Below are 19,610 nucleotides of genomic sequence, written 5' to 3'. Positions count from 1 at the left end.
GGGGCAGCTCGCCATTCGGAATGCTACCACGGTGACATCTCGTCCCCAGCAGGAACAGTGTTGCTAATGTCCCAGGTCACACGTGGGTTTGGTTTGCACAGCGCCGGTCCCCAAGGCTGGCAACTCTGTATCCTTTCCGACAAGTCATTCTAAGACAGCCTGTGGCCTCGGAGCGCCAAGCCTGTGAACGTCGGTACGTGTCACATGTTCTCCCCAGTCTTGCAGTTTGTGGCCATTTTTCTCCTAATTTGGGACTGTGTGGAGGCAGAAAAAGGCAAACGCACGGAGCCAGAAATAGAGCAAGCAAAGCCCCCACCCTCCACCCTGACCATGTACTTCTGTGGGTGATGAGGGGACAGGCCACAGTGATTCTGTGATAAACTCACCTCCCAAAGCAACCTGGGAGCAGCTGTTTGCCGCAGCCATGACTGGGCGGGGAGGGCATCGTTGGGCCCTCAGCCAGGAGGTGAGAAGGGGTGACATGACCCTGTAGGGCGTGAGCTAACTGGAGGGTCCCCAGTGGGGTGGGTAGTGGAAGCCAAGCATCCTCCCAGCTCGGGGAAGACCTGGCAGCTAAGACCAAGCTCCTGGGCAGGACCAGTGGCCAAGATGGCCCAGCAACTCCCCACAGGCCCATGGGACGCCGTCTGGGGCTGGACAGGGCTCTCCCATCCTGCCCGGAGGGCGGGCCGTAAACGTCCCATCCTCCTGAGGCTGTGGCCCCGCCAGGGACAGCCCTGATCACCCGCTCAGGGAAACTGGACCTGACGAGTTTTTGCCGAAAGGCACGACCTTTGGGGAGCAGGAAAGGCCCATCCCCAAATCTAATTTTAAAGAAGGCCCATGAATCACGACCTCAACTGCTCATTGCCAATGACTGTATGGCGAGCCACCTCAGCCCTCTGTCCTCCCCAGCCTGGGGACAAGCCTTCCTTGAGCCTAAGACCGGTTCTCAGAGATCTCTGGCTCACTGGGACCCCTCACAGAAAGGGGTCTCCTGCTCTCCTTTGCTAACTAGGAGACGCCACATGCACAACTCCCTTCATCTCCGGCTCTCCAAGCCCAGGCCCTAAACCAGCCCATGGCCAGCACCACCTTCAAATCTAGTTGTGAACTTTGGCTTCCAAGCACCCTAGTTGCCAAGTGACAATAAATTATAATTATGACAATACATAACGAGTGCTCCGAACCTGCTCAGAACATGGGAGAGTGCTTGGTGGCTTCATCATTGAACACTGAAACTGATTCAAACGCACACGTTGCCCCCTCCCCAAGATGCAGACTCCCTTCTGGCCGCACGTGCAGAGGGAGGTTTGGTGCCTCGGGTCACGTCCACACCTCACCCGGCACGCCCACCGGCTTGTGAAGTCTTCAAAGAGCCGCTCTTATCACAAGCCAGCCAGGCCCCCTCCTGACCCCTGCCCTCCGGTCCCCTGGGAGGAAAGCCTGTGGCCTGGGAGATAGAGAAATGTACCCTGTTCCCAAACAGGCCATCCGTCTGGGGCTCGCCTCCCTTCAGCCGCTGATTCATCCCTAAATCCGTCTGCCTTTTCTCTCACTTTGGAGTGACTCAGTGGGGCAGTCACCAAGTTGGGTTTGTGGTCCTGCTGTTCTCACAGGATGGTGTAACCAAGATTCCGGGTGCGACGTTCCCTTAGTCTTTCCTGAAGGTCATTTTGCTGAGTTCAAGTTTTTTTTTTTTTTTTTTTAAGGTTTTATTGGAATTGCTAGTAGGCACAAAATGTCAAGGTTGACCACGTCCAATACCAAATAGGTTCGTGTTAAGTCAGAAATAGCCAAACACCTGGTCCCTGGCCCCTACAGGTAGATGACCCACTTCTGGAAATCTGCAAGTCTGATGGTCCAAGGACAAAACGGGCTGTGTGCCAGGAACACTGCCTGCATTGTTTGTTATTCGGGATAGAATACGGGGCACTCGGGGCGCCTGGGTGGCACAGTGGGTTAAAGCCTCTGCTTTTGGCTCAGGTAACGGTCCCAGGGTCCTGGGATCGAGCCCCGCATCGGGCTCTCAGCTCAGCAGGGAGCCTGCTTCCTCCTCTCTCTTTGCCTGCTTGCAATCTCTATCTGTCAAATAAATAAGTAAAATCTTTTTAAAAAATTAAAAAAAAAAAAGAATACGGGGCATTTGATGTGGTCGACATTGGGAAAGTTCTCAACTCTACCGGAGACGGCAGCCATTAATGATGATTTCCAAGGACCAAAAGAGGGGTTTTAAGGGTGTGGTGGAGGAGCAGGGAGCAAGTTGCTACACTGCATGTACACCGTGGCCTCAAAGTCTATGTTACAAAAACCCCAGAGGAATTTGGGGAACAGGGAACAGGATGGTGGAGGAGGGTCTTTCCTTCTTGACTCAACTTCTCAGTATGCATATTTTCATACAGTGATTAATGACACGGTTATTCACAAAGGGAGATGGACTTAAAAAATACAAAATGCTTCCTTTCCAGCTCCTTGAATGTGCAATTTAGGAAATGTCTAGCTTTCAGAGGGCATTTGGAGACTGTGAGTCAGAGTTCCCCTTGAGTTTTGTAACAGGAAGTGAGCCTTTGCCTATACACCTGAACTTCATTCCGAATTATATAAACGGAAAGGTCACTTTGAGATTTGGCTAAAAGTGTTTTCCTTTCTCCAGTGGGAATGTGTGGGCCGCATCGAGGTAGGCACGAGGTAGGCTGTGGCCCAATTCGGGTGGTGATCGCCGGTAAATCAGCAAGAGGAGAGGAAAGGTGGTAGCCCAGAGGTGTCGCTGGCTTAACTGTGACAAGCTGCTGGATGGAGAGAAATTCATCACACATGCCTCGGCCCCCTTTAAACAGATTCCAGAGCTTGTCTAATTTGCATTATTAAATGACTTGATGGATTTCTTGTTACATTTTCTCATTAGAAATCAGTCAGGCATAACTTATCGTTTTAAAGGAAATGCAGCTAGAACGTTCTTTAAAGGACAAAATTTGGGTTTTGATTGTCGTAGTTAAGACAGGAAAACCGTCATAACCGGAATATAATAAATGGCAAATTAATGCACTGAAAAAGTATCTGACCACAGGCAGTAAGTGGTTTCGCTGCCCTGATGAGAAATCAGCCCCTAATCTCACTGGCCTTTTGGTTTCCGGTTGGAGATGTTTCCATTCCCACTTCCCTATCCCTCCACCAGCCCCATGCATCCCTGCGAAAAGCTCCAAACCCTGAAGCACAGCAAAACTAACAGGAGGTTTTCACCTACTGGAAGTCATAGACAACGAGTTGTTGTAATCTGATCTGACGCATTGCAACATTTACACTTTCGCTGCATTTATAACCAGTTTGACTAAGCAGGTTTGGTAGGAGCAGCCTTTTCCTTCCAGTGGAACAGAAGCCCATCCTTTGAGGGCTTGGGAAAGCATAGCGGGACCCACCGAGGTACGCAGAGAGCCCTGTGCAGCCACGTTAGCAGACAGATCCCCTCCCCGCAGGCCCCCAGTCACTGGGGCACATAAGCTCCTTTGCAGCAGAGATTACAGCAATTTGTACGCAGTGACACAGCCTAATCCCCCAGGGCGGACGCCGGCGCAGGTGCAGGAGAGCTGGCCCTCATTTCCCTCCATGACAAGAAAGCACAAGGAGAGAGGCGGAAATCTGGGGCCAGCGCAGCGCCCCTGGGCAGCTGAGAGAGTCCGGCGGGCAGGCAGTCCCGTAGGCGTTCGCCTTCCTGGAGGACAGATGCTGGCATCAGAATGCCTCTGAAAACCCACCATTCCCCTTCCCTGTTGTCCTCCTCCAGCTGACCCTTCAAGGGCACAGGACTGAGGCAAACTGTGACTGTCATCGTGCTCGATCACACACAGCAAAGGGTCCACGTCCCTAGTCTGTGGGGACTGAAGACTCATGTTAGCTGTGTCCCCTGCACCTGCGGTCCGAGTGGCAGACAAAGCACAAGCCCACTGAGCCGGCACTGAGCTTGGTGGAGAGGACAGGTCAAAAGGCTGGGCAGGAAGGGGGCACAGAGATGGAGAACTTGACCCACTGGGCTGGTGGAGCTCAGGGAGACTAAAGAAAGCCGTTTTGGAGGGTCAGGGCTACTTCTGTGCCCTGAACTCAGGAAGGGTCCCAGCCGTGGTGCGCCAGCAGCACCTGCCCCTTCTGCTCTCAGCACTTGGCAAGAGGGAACGCACCTCCCTCACTCCCAGGCTGCCAGCTTTGCAGTCAAAGGGGGACTGTCCCATGACATGTACTTTGTGACTGCAGCCCTGTCTCCAAACATCAAAGTCCTGGAATGCTAGGGTCCGTGTGCATATTGTGGCCTCATGTTGGCCCAGAAGAACAGTGCTGGAAAAAAACAATCCCATCTCCCAGAGGAGAGGTGCACTCCACATCTATCTACTCTGCGAGACAGGGCTCTCCTACTCCCATCAGGCAGGGCTCCCACGCCACGCGCACACCCACAAGGCTTGGGAAGCCCAATCGGCCCCACCTTGCCCTCCAGAAACATGTCCGCCAGGTCATCAGAGCTCCAGGTCCCTCTGTCCAGCAGCAAGAGGCTCACTGGGGCCCTTCTGTCCAAGCAAACAAGCATGTGGTTCTCATTTGCATACATGAATTATTTAAAATGCTACCGACCTAGCTCGTCTAGGGTTTACCTTGCCCCTTCCCCACCAGGCCACACAGACCTGGTAGTTCTTTGTGGGAGGGCCCCCGGGTCTGGATGGCTGGAGGGAGGAGGAAGGCTCCATTTCGCGCCTCTGCACCCGTGTGGCCTTCCCCCTTCCAGCCATGCTCCCCAGGAGTCTTCTTTTTTAAGGACTGTTGAAACAAGTTATCTGGTTTGTGGGGTTATGGGCCCTTTCAATACTTTTCTGTATTTAAAATACAGTAATGTGCACGAAGTATAAAGTAACAAGTGAATCAAAGAGTACAACCGGAAAGCCTTCAGAGCTTTGGGAGAAGCAGCCATTATTTCCAGGTCACAAGTGTGCGTGGGCCACATGGCCACAGTGAATGCAGTGGAGGGGAGGTGGGCCACGTGGACTTTCCACAGCAAGGAACACACAAGATGGAGAGGTGTGCGTGAATGGCAAGGCTGGGGACAGTGGAGGACACGGTCATCCTAGACAAGAGGGCTCGACATGCCTGGGGACCAGGGGAAGAGTCCAGTGATGAAGACGTGATCACATGACCACAGAATTAAGTCCTGCCGTGTCATCTCTGCACTGTAAGGGTGCGCGGAGGCACCAGCGTGGATGATGGGAGAGTTTCAGTTGGCTCCTGGAGTGTCAGTCCAGTTGGCCAGCAGAGTGGTGTGCAGGGAGAGTTCCAGACTGAGGTCTGAGTAGGAAAGACCCTGATGTCCCCACGAACTCGGGAACCTGGTTTGATTGGAGGGGGTTCCTGAGGAGGGGGCCTCCAGGGCCCGCTCTCTGGGCAGGAAGGCATTCAGGGACCCTGGCCCAGCTGAATGAGGACAGGCCAGGAGGAAAGGGAACCAGGATAACAGTGGGCGCAGAGCCCAGGTATGGCAGGACCAGGAGAGGGGACCAGAAGGAAAGGGTTCAGCAGCCTTTCTACTTTTTTTTTTTTTTTTAAGATTCCATTTATTTATTTGAGAGAGGGGAGAGAGAGAGGGAGCATGCAGGGGTGAAAGGTAGAGGGAGAAGAACAAGCAGACTGCCCACTGAGCGGGGAGCCCAATGTGAGGCTCAACCCCGAGATCATGACCTTAGCTGAAGGCAGATGCTTAACCGAATGAACCACCCCGGTGCCCCTCAGCGGAATCTTGAGGAAGGGAGGGCAGCACCTCCATAAATATCCACATGGCATCAGGAAGAGGAACGGACTTGAGCAAGAGTGGGAGTAGGAAGGAAATGATGAACTTTAACATAGTGTCACCAAGATGCTGGACAGACATTCAAGCCCGACAAGGCCACAGCACATACACACCCCGTCCTAAATCCCGACGGCTGGCTATTATGATAGAGGATTTAAATTACTTTGTCATCAAGGTGTATACTGTGCTCTTCCTTACTGAGGAATAAAAATGTGCTTCTTTACAAAGAAAAACTAAACAGTCCCACCAAGTAAATGACAATTAGGCTGAATGACAGCAATCCCTACTGAGAGCACGATGTTATTATACTGGGTCTCAACTGTCATTACACAGTAAGTAGCTGTCCTGGGAGGGGGACTGGCTTCCACAAAGCCTGCTACCTTGACATCAAAGGTCTTACTTTTTTTGATTCTTGGATTATATACCAACTGTACACAATTTATCCGGTAGTTAGATCTACCCTAAAGCCCCGAGAGCGTTCGCGCACACAGCCTCACGTGGGCGGCTGTTACGATGCCGGCTCTAGTGGGCCCAGCCGGGCCCACCCTGGGGGCAGGAAGGTGCGCGCGTACAAAGAAGCCAGATGAGGCTGAGAATGGGTTTGAAGACCCTTGTTCTAGGGAACACAGATTCGGCAAGCTGAGGAGGAACATGGGACAAATTCATTCCACGGGGAAACAGAGGAAGAGGCGCTTGGAAGTTTCATTTCATGCCCAAGCTTCAGTCTACACAAAATATTCCCCTCAAATAACTTGGAAACCTTTAGAAATCAGTGTTTCAGTTTTTTACTCTCCAAATGTAATACAATTTTTTAGCTAAAACGGGAGTAATGAGACAAAATGGTCCTGAAAAGTACAATAGAAAAATACTGTTCACTGGTTTATTTTCCCGAATGAGAATAGACTATTTACAAATGAGCAGATCTCCAACGATGTGCATTAAAATGGCAAGTCTATTACTAACTGAAATCTAAATGAAAAAAAAAAAAATTTATTAAGGCACATTTGATCCGTGAGTTGAAAACAAACAAAAGGTTCTGGTGTCATGACAGACTTCATTTCACTTTTGTCCCCAAAACATGCGAGCACCGAAATTGTCAAAGAACACTTAGTATTTAGTAAAACAGGAAGGAATGTAAAAATTGAGGAGGGAAAAAGCGTTTTCGAAAGGAAATCTTTGGAGATCAGTTTACTGCAAATAAAAGAACACTAGACACACTCCTGATACACATACTGGAGAAATGACAGAGCTCTAAACAATGGATATTAAATAAATTAAAGGTATTTCGGATACAAAGAATAAAACAAAACAGTAATTAAAGAATGAAACAACCATCTCCACCAATAATGTAACACAGACAAGATGAAGTGAACAAAACCAAAATACATTTTCCCCCCAATGCTTCCATTAGGGCGGGTTTTTGTTTCTGTTTTAGCTTGTGTACGTTAGATTTATTACAATAATTCTTCTTTGTCATTCTAAATATTAATAATAGTTTACCCTTTAAAGAGAAGGGTCAGGAGGAGGAAAAAAAACAAAACAAAAAGACAACAAATCCTTCTTGGAATTGAAATCCGTTAAGCCACACGAACGACCACAAGAACAGCCACACATCTAACTGTGCCGCTCCTTCTCCCCCTGCTTTTAAAACAATATGTGACCTTAATGAGCACAAGTTTGGGGGAAAGAATCAATTTTGGAACGCTCTCCCAACAGTGATGATACGGCTATTAATCACATTTCATTATTTTACAACTGGAACACAAAACGGCTTGGGGAAAAAAAAAATTGTCGTAAAAAAAAAAAAAGACAAAAGGTAGAATCTGTGCAATGTTAACAGTTACAACAAAACTTTTACCAGAGTTACAGTGTTCTGTTACAATAATACTTTGCAGAACTGTCATGTTTTCTGCCAGAGGACTGGCGGGAGGGGGGTCGTCTGAAAAGGAAATGCGTAAAAGAACAAAACCAAGTAAGTTTTGTTCATCAGGTACATTTCAAGTCATCATTAAGCAGGTCTGCTACACAACGTTCAGCAAAAAAATGTGTTCAAAGGCAAACATGATCACATTTTTGTTCAAAAAGCTCAATCATCAAGGAGTCCTTTGTAAGAAAATCATGTGTAAAATATATCCTTGTATGGACTTCAAAAACTGATCATACAAAAAAATTTTTGAAAAATAAATTAGATAATTAAAAACGTCTCTTCCAGCAGAGCTAGACGTTAGGCTGTCCTCATGGAGCCATTATTGCTGTTTTTACTGTAACTTGGGTCATGTTTTTCCAGCCACATCTCAGCTAGCTGCTGCGTGGACCCATATGTGGACGCTTTGGACCCCAAGCACATTTTGTACTGTTTGGGATCGAGATTGGGATCACAAAAGACAGGATGGTGGACGTGGACCACTCCTACTTCTTGGCTTCTGAACGTCTTCAAACCTGCCTGGACAACCTTGTTGAAAAGGTCCACGTCCTCGAGCCCCCAGCCCTGGATGGAAATGTCAAAGCCACCGACTCGGACAAGGTCACCCTTGTAAATGCAAGTAACGCCAAACCCATAGTTTCTCCAGAAGCCGGTTTTCTGAGTGAAGGCAAAATGGTTATCGCTGGGAGCCTTCCCACTATAAACAATCTTTGGATCGTACTGGCTAAAGATGATTGGAAAATATATTTGTTGGCCCAGAACTGTATTTGCTCGACACCGCTGAAGGAACTCTGTAGTAAACACGAGGTCAACGTCACAGAAAAACAGCAAAGATTCGTTCTTGAACTGGGAAGACCCCACTTCAAGGGCCAGAGCTCTCGAAAACTCTCCAGACACGGGCAGAATCTGCATGTCCGCTTTGGGGTACTTGATGCGATAATCTCTCATGAGTTCAACTTGTTTGGCCTTGTCGGGGTTGGAGTCAGAGTTGAAAAGCAGAACCACGAGCTTGACGTTCTGACTGGGAATGAGACACGTCTTCTCAAAGTTCCCCATAAACCTCACAAACATGTCGAAACGCCCAGACAACGGAATCAAGATATTTATCTTTTTCTCTTTGGGTTCTTTGTGCTCGTTCTTTGACCCAGAGAGCTGAAAGGGCACGAGCTTCTTGAGGGAATTGGAGAGAAAGGACAAGGACCCGGACTCCTGATTGATCTTGCGGGCCAGCTCCGCGGCGTCCAGCTCCTCGTGCTCCACGAACTGGATCCTGCTGAAGGTCTGCTGCAGGTACGCGTGTCTCCGCACGGGCACGGTCATCTTCTTCCCCTTGTGCTTCCTGTAGAGGAGCAGCAGGTCCAGGACATACTCGGCCCCATACATGGGGTTCACCCGGCGGTAGCCGTACTGTATCTCCTTGAAGTCGATGATGCGCCCTCTGGTCTTGGCGTTGGCGTTGATCATCTCCATGACCTGCATGACGATGTCATCCAGGGCCTCCCGCTGGGCGGAGTCCATGCCTCTGCGAGGGGGCTGGCCCTCGGCCGCCGAGTACAAGTACTTGCCGGTCAGAAACTCCCACTCCAGAATCTCCTCCCGCTGGCGGGGCTGGAAGCGCATGAAGGAAGGCGGGATCCCCAGCTGGAGGTCCTCCTTGGGAACCTGGGTGTTGCTGTACCGGCCCATGAGCACGACCTCCCGGTGCAGCTGGACCGTGCGGTGGCGCAGCTCGGCGATCCTGCGGCTCAGCACGTAACTGTGCAGCCGATACTGGTAGGGCGGGCTTTTGTTGGGGTGCAGGGTGATGGCTCGGTGGATTTTACTGTTATGGAGATCCCGAATGTAGCCCTTCTTGTTCTGTTCGTAATTCTCATAAAAAAGCTGCTGCATCTGTTAAGAGAATAAACACAGAAATATGGCTATTTTAGTGTTATGTGACTCTGTCCTTCTATTTCTGCTATTCCTTACACACCTGCATGGTCTTTAAAAAAAAAAACCAAAAGTCTAAATATGAGAAATCTTTGCAAATGAGCCACAGCATACCGGAGGCCTGAGGTAAAAGCCCAGTCTCCCGCAGTCCAATGAGATGAGAAGAAGAAGAAATGCAAACTGCTTCAAGAAAGAAGGCTCATCGATAAGCAGAGCTGGCCGACAGAATTCTGCGGGCAAACAGAAGTGTGAGAAAGTTTTCTTACAGGAAAAGGGTGATCCTGAGACCGCAGGGCACCGAGTGCGCACACCTGGAGGAAAGGCCCTCTGCGTCCCCACCAAGCCCCTGTAAGGAACCCAAGCGCCAAGGCCCCCTCCCCTCACTGAAGGCTGGCATCCAATGAGAGCCGCCGTCCTTCTGGAACAGCAGACCCTGCAGCGACGTGGTCTAGGAATAAACTGCACTGACAGAGTGAAAAGGAAAGCTCCAGGAGTATGACCTGACCCAGGATTAATGCCGCTGCCAGTGAGCTAAAGAGAAGGAAAGGGAAGAGGCCGGCCATCGGGAGGGGCACGCCATCTGTGACACCAAGACGCTGCTCACTGGAAGTGCACGTGCTGAAAATCCTTTCAAATGCCTGCCAGTTCCTGTGTCAAGTGCGCCCCTCCCCCACAGCCTCTGTGCAGGCATTGGGGGAGGGTTGGGGTGGGGGGCGAGGGGTGTGTCCTCTGTGCTCAGCACCAGCACAGCGACAGGCTCAGAAATGTTGAGGTAAGAGGCGGGCAATTCCACCAACTTGCCCCCGTCCTATGATACAGGTTTGGGGGCAGGGAGGACAAAGGGTGGCGGTCCATCAGCCCCAACGGGGCCATGTTCCCTCAAGTTAGACAGGGAATGTACTTAATTCCCTTGAACAACCGAGCAACAAGATGATTGGTGAGTGTCTACAACACCTTCTGGAACAAAGAATAAAAACCTACAAAAATCATTACAATGAGTCCCGTTGTATTTGTGGTTCATTTTTGGGTTTTGTTCACATTGCTAAATACTAACTCTTGATAGGGTGATATGTATTTGAACCAGGCAGTTTACTTATTTACGTTTGGAAAGTCGTATTTTTTACTTTTTTCTTTCCCGACACACAGCAATCACCGTAACAGAAAAGCGCAGGTTAGCATTTTTACATCCCATTTTCTTCTATGCAATACCTCAGGCTACCACTAAATAAAGCCAGTAAGAGTAAAAAGAAGGGAAACACTTCAAAGAATGAGAGAGACAGAGGAATGCAAGCCAGGTTCTGTGCGAGGCCTCCAGCCACATCCACTTGCTCGCTTAATTCTCAGGGACCTGAGAGTCTGGTGAACGATGACCTTCTCAAGGTCAGCTCTCTCCTCTCCTGGACACCTGCGAGGTCTGTCCGCAGACTAGGACTTGGCATGGAATGCCAACATCTCAGAAGGGCCCTCACTCTTTTCAACTTTGCTTCCCACATGGTCTGTGATCAACACAGGACATGGAGACATGGAATCAGCCACTCAAATCACTTCTAAATTTTACAATTAATTAGAAAAGGCAGTCAAAGTTTAAAAGAAGAACGGAAGCGCAGCACATCCAGCTCTGGAGAGCAGCCCCGCCTCTCAGCGTGCCAGGAGGCAATGGGCAAACGCAGGATGCTCACGACCCACGTGCAGGGGCTGCTCTCGGCAGCCAACACAGGCGGCGCCTCCCCACACCTCTGATCTACGGTAAGCTGCGGGACAGTCCGAAGCAAAGCAGCAGTCTGGGGTTTGCTTAGTTGGGAAAGCGTGAAGCAAGGGAGGTCTGAGCTCCTCCAAGGCCTGGCTGTAAGGCCACAGACTTGAGCACGGAGAAAAACTACAGTAACATAAACACCCCATGACAGGGGCTGGGCAAGAACCTGATCATTTGCCTTTCTTTTTATGTGGGTGACAACAAAAGAGGTTTCAGGAACTTCCGCCCCAGGAGTTCACATTCATCTTCCAGCCGGACTGCCTCCTGGGTGCCAACTGTAGGGCTGCAAGGGGACAAGTGAGTGTCCCGTGAGGTTGCCAAGCCAGGAGAAATGAAATCTGCCCGCAGGTTCTAAGGTCCCACCCTTTACCCCCGCGTGCCCCAACAGGAGCCTGGAGGCCCTTCTTCCAGTTTTCGCAAGGTCAGCCTTCAGGACATGCATCCCACAGAGGGTGTGCTATATGATCCCCAAACCTGCCTGAGGACACTGCCTGGGTGCGGGGCGGGGAGGGGGTGCGGCGAACAGACTATGCAAAGGCCACAGCCAAGAAATCAGCACCAGCTCAAGGCCCTTCCACCTTCCATCACAGCCAAGAAATCAGCACCAGCTCAAGGCTCCACGACTAGAACCAATAAAATAACTACTGCATGCAAGATTATGGAGGGCTATGTAATAGTTTTATAGACATTTGTTATAATTACATATTATTTTCATTTTGTCTGCTTATAATTTCCAAATTTCTAACAGTGAGCATGAAGAACCATGACTTGTTTTAAAGGTCCCTCCATTTCCAAGAATGTGAACACACTGAACCTTATAGGTTGCTTTTCAAAATTAGGTCAGAACAGCCCACCCAGCCCAGCTGGGCTCGGGGGAGGGGAGTCCCAGGTCCTGCTCTTCCCAGCAGGGCTTCCCTGTGGGGCTCCCTGCAGAATTTTGTCCTTCCCTCAGGGCCCTTCGACACAGTAGCAAGAATGGTCTTCTTAAAGTACGAATCAGAAGCCTATGGCTAAAAATGAAGTGGTAGAACCCACGATCCTCTCTTCCCAAATACCTTCAGAGAGAAGAAAGAAAAGGAAGGAATAAACTCACAAGGACCAAGAGAATGGGAGAGGAGACACGGGGGGTGGGGGTAAGAGATGACCCCAGATTCAGAGGAAATGAGCTTGAGTGAAGGAAGAGGACATCTTTCTCCCTTTAAAACCCCAGGAAAGATGCTGCGAAAGGCAGGGGTGAAGCCCAGTACCGCACCCAGTGGGACTGGACAAACATGGAAGCCCTGACACCCCCATCCCCTCCCAACATGGCCGGGAGACACTCCCCTCTCCCCACCACAGGAGTGGGGGAAGGAGGGTGGGGGCACATGTCCAGCATCTTCAAAGACAGGCTCCGAGTTACTCTGCCATTTAGACGATGGGGGTGTTGCCAAAACTCACGCAGGACCGCCTCCCAATTGTTGTAACTAAATCAGGACAGGCAAGGAGCAAATATCATATCATTTACAGCAGTTATTCCTGAACATAACTGTCTACAGGTCCTTTCCCCTACTCTTCTTGGGTTAGTTCACTGGTAAGCACGTGAACGTGAACTTCAATTTCTCCTGCAATCTGAAACCTGGACAGGGTGATCAAGGCTGACAACCTGGAGGGAAAAGGAAAGTCTAAAGAGAAGGGCTCCCAGCCCTTTTCCCAACTGGGTCCCAGAATACTCACCCTCCACTGTCCATCCCAAGCAGGGGACTGGATCAACTAAATAGGCCATACACATCTAGAGTCCTCCCACAGAAAGCACCATCCAAACAGCCGGGTCACTACAAGAGAGAGCAGTTTAGGAAATCTTGCCTACAGAGCTTCCAGCTAGCTTCCGCACTGCCTCAGTCTTCCCGGGACCATCCACAGCCACGGACCATCAGGCAGCTGAAAGCCTGGTCCAGCGGGAGAGATGGAGACGAAACAGAGAAACAAGAGCTTGCTGGGAAGAGAAACAATGTGGTGAACAGAAGGAAAACTCAACAAGAGAAACAAAAGACAAACATAGAAGGCATCCACTCAGAAGATAATACACCCATGCAACCAAAACTGAATACTATAAGAAAGTCAGAAAACCGAAAGGCTCTTGAAAATCAACATAAACTAGCAGCACAAAAAAAGAAGAGTAAAATTTGAAAATAAAGTTGAAGAATATCCCAGAAAACAGAAATGATAACAAAACCAGAAAACAGAAAAGTATTCATTCCGCCACGAGAAAGCACAGAAAGGGGAGAAAATAACAATACAGAAAATGGGTTCAGAATAAAAGGACTAGTTGCCTGATTTAAACCCCAACCACCTGGTAGAAAGAATACAAATTCAGAACACCACAAAGAAAGCACTCTGAAAACTTCCCAAGATAAGAAAAGAAGGCCAGGGCACCTGGGTGGCTCAGTGGGTTAAAGCCTCTGCCTTCGGCTCAGGTCATGGTCCCAGGGTCCTGGGATCGAGGCCCGCATTGGGCTCTCCGCTCAGCAGGGAGCCTGCTTCCTCCTCTCTCTCTGACTGCCTCTCTGCCTCCTTGTGATCTCTCTCTCTGTCAAATAAATAAATAAAATCTTAAAAAAAAAAATTAAAAAAGGAAACCTGGTTATTTATTTGACAGAGAGATCACAAGTAGGCAGAGAGGTAGGCAGATAGAAATGGGGAAGCAGGCTCCCCGCTGAGCAGAGAACCCAACGTGGGGCTCGATCCCAGGACCCTGAGACCATGACCTGAGCCGAAGGCAGAGGCTTAACCCTCTGAGCCACCCAGGTGCCCCTCGAATGTATTTTTAAATGCAAAAATCAGCAGTATATTTGAGGAAAAATAAATATCCTTCCAGACAAAGGATGTAGTTGTTATTTGTCCTTTACTCTCTAGAAAACCAAACAGATAACTGCACATCTTACTCTCAGCTATCAAAACCCCACCCGCGGCAAGCGAGCTCCAAGGTCTGGTGTGGAGTACAGGGTCTGCCATGTGTCACTGGTTCTTCTTACCCACTCCCCAGGACACCACAGCCCCAAGCATTTTTCAGGACAATGTTTTTCAACATCTTTTTTTTTTTTTTTTAAGATTTTATTTATTTATTTGACAGGCAGAGATCACAAGTAGGCAGAGAGGCAGGCAGAGAGAGAGGTGGAAGCAGGCTTGCTGCTGAGCAGAGAGCCCGACTCGGGGCTTGATCCCAGGACCCTGAGATCATGACCTGAGCCGAAGGCAGAGGCTTTAACCCACTGAGCCACCCAGGCGCCCCTCTCAACATCTTTTAGAAGCTGTCTGTGGCCATGACTTTCACAGTGACTGACGTCTAGGGAAGCTTACCGGAAACACAGCATGTGTGTGCTAAAGGGATAAACACAAAGAAAAGAAAATTGCTGACAATGACTAACCGGGTTTTATGGCCTTAAAACCCCTGGAGCCATTAGAGACCAGGAACGTGAGCTGTAGTAAAGTTGTTGTAGGCACCTTCTGGCTAACCTCCACAAGTCTGAATGAATGTTGTTATATATATATATATATTTTTTTAATGAAATATTTTGCAAGACGAGAGAGAAGGGTGGGAAGCATGCAGGCGTACGCGAGTGCAAGCACGTGTGCGTTCGGGGGAAAGCACTTGTTTTGTTAAAAATAAGGCCAAGTCTATGTCCAGACTAGCTGGTGCCCTCCCCTCCTGCATCACCCTAATATCACTACAAAATAAACATTTTCAACAAAGAAGCCACGCACCTGCTATGATCCTAAGAAAAATCTCAATAAATGCCAAAGTACAGCTCCTCTTACGAAAGGGCAGATGTGGACAGAGGTACCATGGAGGGGAAGCCGTGCACCTCCACATAAGGGTATTAATGGTGATACCAAAACCCTGCCCAAGTCAGTTTCTAGTGGTACCTTTTCGGTCATTCAGCACATTCACCAATCCCCATCAACGTCTATACAAAGCCTTATTATAAATGGTTTTGGTGGAGACGTCAGGAAACTTTTTCTTTTTACCCTCAGTGCAGCGGGGAGAGAAAGGGGGAAATGCAGATTTCAAGGAAACTTTTTTTTTTTTAAATATGAATATGACTTACAAAGCACCTTCAGAATTTAGAAAAGGGAATATAAAGTGTAATTCGAAGCAAAAATTTCAATGAAGCAGACACTAAGGCCAAGTTAGACACAAATGATCCAGAAATCATCTGTGGTTCCTGCCACGGAGATGGGGAGGGAAACACCAGAGGGGAAAGCTGGGTGCTGGTCCCACTGATCAGACTTCTGTGTCCACATCCCAATGGGCCGGGTCCTGGGTAAGAGCTTCCCCAGCCACCAGCTATCCCTCCTCCACTTTTACCCCAAATCACCTTTTCCACCTGTTCACATCAAGTGATCTTAGTGCTTCTGAATCTCATTTCTGCCTTTGTAGTATTGTAGGCATTTGCTTTTGTTTTTCAAATCCTTTGCAAAGTTCTCCTCAAATCATCCTTGTTTTTATCTTGACTGGTTCCTAGCTTCCTTGCTATTGTTTAGACTTTGCCTACCTTTTCTTTTCTTCCCTTTAAAGATGCCTGTTGCATTTAAGAAGGTGTGTACACTGAAGGTGAGAAGAAATTGGACCACTCTGCTCTTGGGCGCTTGAATGAGAAACAGCTGGATCATTATGCTGAATGTCTCCATCTTCTGTCCATTATGCCTCTTTTCTCCACATTATAGCCAATTTTCTATTCACTACAATGTTCCCCATTAAGCAAGTAAGACGAAGGTAAGATTTAATTTCTGGACTCCGGCAATTTCCCAGATTCAACAGGAATGAAGTCCCCTACACCCTTAAGAGGTATAATTGCTTGTCTAAAGTAAGTGTTTAACAAGTTAAAGCTGCTATTTCCCTGGGAGAAAGTACAGAATGTAACAATGTAAAATAAACATTAAGAAATGAGACTATATGGAGACATTTACTGACTTTATGCTACCAGTAAGTTGTAAGGTCTTGGGGGAGTCACTTGAATTTGTTGGATCTCAAGTTTTTCCCATTTATAAAATGACTATATCGTACAAGAGGTTCCTTCAATGTGAAGAATTCTAAGATACTATGTAATCTTACATGCTAGTTTTATAAAACTTATGTTTTAAAAAATTTTTATATGCTAGTTTTATAAAACAGTCACATATAATTCTAAAGTCATGCCCTAATGTTCTTCTACCCACTCACTCTGATGTGGTCAAAGGTACAGTATTCGAATGTTACAAGCTCCTACCCTCACTGAGTCAAACTGTGTTTGGAGCATTAGAAGAGAACACCACATTGCACCCAGTTAACTTTTTTCATCTTATAAAAACAAACTTCCAATTCTGCTATAAATAAAAATTAGTTAAGGATAGGAGATTTGTACTGGTTCATTTTAGTAATTCCATGAGTGGCAAATAAGGAGGTATTTTTGTTATAAAGAATATTTCGACTGAGGGTTAATGGGGGGAGGGGGGTTGGGGGGGTGGGATTATGGACATTGGGGAGGGTATGTGCTATGATGAGTGCTGTGAAGTGTGTAAACCTGGCGATTCACAGACCTGTACCCCTGGGGATAAAAATATATGTTTATAAAAAAAAAAAAAAAAAAAGAATATTTCGAATGTCAACAAATTTGAATTTTAAAAGGACTTCGTTAAAGTATTTCAATAATCTATAATTTGGTACATTCTCTTAAAGAATATTATAAAATGGGAAGTTAAAAAGTACTGCAGAAGAAAACACGAAATTGGTGTGCATATGGGTTATTTTATAATTACAAGGTCATTCCTTGGCTACAAAACACCAAGGAAGCCCTTTTAAGATGCATACAGTACCTCCGTGGTTTCATTTAATTTCCAGTGTCCACAGAACAGCCCCTAATTTTTGTTCTAGAAAGTACCCCCATAATCCTGGACTCCAGAAAGGCCATCTCTTGCACTGTGACATGCTTCAGGACCGTGACTCATTCCATGGTAAATCTGAGAGGGGCTAATAAATATCAAGGTCACACTATTCCCAGGAACCTTCAGTCCAGCTGGGAATAACCATCAACTATCCACATCTAATCCTCAGTTAACGAACACGGTCTATGGTCTACAATCTGCATTAGCAAATGTCCTTGGCGTCCTCTGCAATGAAGGCCAACATTCTCATTAAGTCATGGTTCTTCCCAGTAACTGTTCACATTAATGTCCATCATTAAATATGTATTTCAGCCACATCAACAGTCACTGCTCCAGATCGACAGTTATCTCTTAATTCTGATTTGTGCAGTGTTTCAATTCTCCGCAGAGGATTTTTTGTATCCTTTTGTGCTGAAAAATGCTTCACAGGAAATATGGGTTGCTAAATATCAAGAGACTGTACCTGGTAATAGTTTCAAAATAATCTTATTCACAAGTTTTAAATATTTAAATTAACATTATCATATACCTAGAAGTAGGGTTTCCAGAGAATTTATTGTCTGGGGCAGGGCCTTTTGAGATGAAAGAGAAAATCTGTTAATAATTAGGCCAAGATCGGCAGCATATACTGGCCTGGCCCTGGCTCTCAGGACATATGGTCCACTACAATCCATATCAGGTCTCTCTCCTAATTCGTTTCGTATAGGCTTTGCTGATTTTCATCCAATTAAGTTCGAGGATTAGGTGCTTTGTATTTTACAGTCCATTCAAAAAAGCAGATTTTTCATGGGAATTACACTGGGCCTCTAGTAGTAAAAAATGAGAGCTGTATGTTTGTGTCTCAAACCGGCAGTGTCGAAATCTGAAATCTAAACACTTTTTTGAGAAGTCGGACGCGTTTCAAAAGACTGGGAATTAAGCTTGGCAAAGTATGGCAAAACCTGTTGGTAGTAATTTGATCCTTGTATGTAAGACTTATTAAGCAAAGTGATCACACTGAAATCAAGAGTCTGCGGGTGGACAGCTGGCAGTGTGAACGGTCAACAGCAACCGTGGAAAGAGAACACCCTTATCTGCAGTCAGAAAATGATCTAAACTCCCATTTGCTGCCCTTTAATAACATTTGACCTTGCACGAGTCAATTAAGCTTTCCAGACATCCCCTTTCTGCTCCCACAGATAAAGAAGTAAACGTGGCAGGGTTAGGAAGAATGAATGTGTGCACAGCTATCTTCAAATGAACAAAGTCTTACGTAAATGTGGCTCCAAACACTTACTGAACACTCACATTAAAGGCACTCTACCAGGCAGGGAACATCTAAAAGGTCAAGTACAAAGAGAAGATAAGCTTGCACACAAAGATAAAGCACTGAGTGGGCAGCCGGAAAAGCCCAGTCCTGGGCCTGCTCGAGGGGGAACGGAGGGTGAAGGATGGGAAGGGCTCTCTCTAAAGGTGTCTCGTAGCAGGTGCCCGGGTACGGTCACCGCAGACCACCACAGACGTGGCCCCTCACGGCGCTCCTTACTAATGCTAGTCAACGTGAACACATCCAGCTCTCACACTGGAGCTACAATCCACAGCAAAACCGACGTGAGCCGCAGTCTAAGGGATCACCAAAGAAAAAACCAAAACAAAAACAAAGCTAAAAACAAACTTACGGGGGCAATATGGGGGAAGTGTACCAGGTTGGGAAGGGACACAGAAATCCAGGCCCAGTGGGGTCGGATCTTCTGATTTTTAAAAAAAGTGAGGAAGAGGGCTATTTTTGTATAGAGCCTCCTAATTTCTAAATGTTAGAAACTAACCCAAATTTTAGAATGAGAGACAGAGAAATATGGGCCAAAATAAATCTGTGGGTCAAATATGGCCTATAAACTCATTTTCTTCTGGGTTTTTTTAGTCAAGATTCCTGATTTGTTGTGGAATCTCTTTCTAAATAAACACATTTTGAACCATTTTAACTTACCATGTCTATCTAGTAATATCGTACACCCACATACTCACTAAAGATCCAACCAGGCTTCGAATGATGAAGGTCTACTGAGTTAGGGCAACCCACTGGAGCTGTGGTCACAAGGTAAGGCCACCAGCGGAGGGCAGCAAGGTCAGTGATGAGGCGAAACAAGAGCACAGCCCAATTCCTGCCCACCCAAGCCTCTGAACGTCCAGCCCAATGATGGTGAGGGAGTCTGGCGCGGGGATGAGGATGGAGTGTGTTCTGGATACCCTGGTTTACTAATCCTGCAGTTCACCCCATGGAAGTCTGAGAAGTGACTCTGACT

The 19,610-nt window shown here is 47.5% G+C and overlaps 1 protein-coding gene across 1 annotated transcript in view; it reads right to left on the bottom strand.

Moving 5' to 3' along the window:
* Nucleotides 1-7,638: 7,638 nt before the first annotated feature.
* The window catches only part of LOC111152674 (chondroitin sulfate synthase 1), a 69,494-nt gene continuing 57,522 nt past the window's right edge, over nt 7,639-19,610 (bottom strand). Inside the window, exon 3 of the mRNA XM_022511234.1 lies at nt 7,639-9,635. Coding sequence (XP_022366942.1) covers nt 8,046-9,635 — 1,590 coding nt within the window. The 3' untranslated portion in view covers nt 7,639-8,045. The remainder of the gene's footprint in view (nt 9,636-19,610) is intronic.

This window comes from Enhydra lutris, unplaced genomic scaffold, assembly GCF_002288905.1.
Source record: "Enhydra lutris kenyoni isolate GAN:26980312 unplaced genomic scaffold, ASM228890v2 scaffoldscaffold29, whole genome shotgun sequence".
NCBI lineage: Eukaryota > Metazoa > Chordata > Mammalia > Carnivora > Mustelidae > Enhydra > Enhydra lutris.
This window is presented reverse-complemented; position numbering and strand designations above follow the sequence as displayed.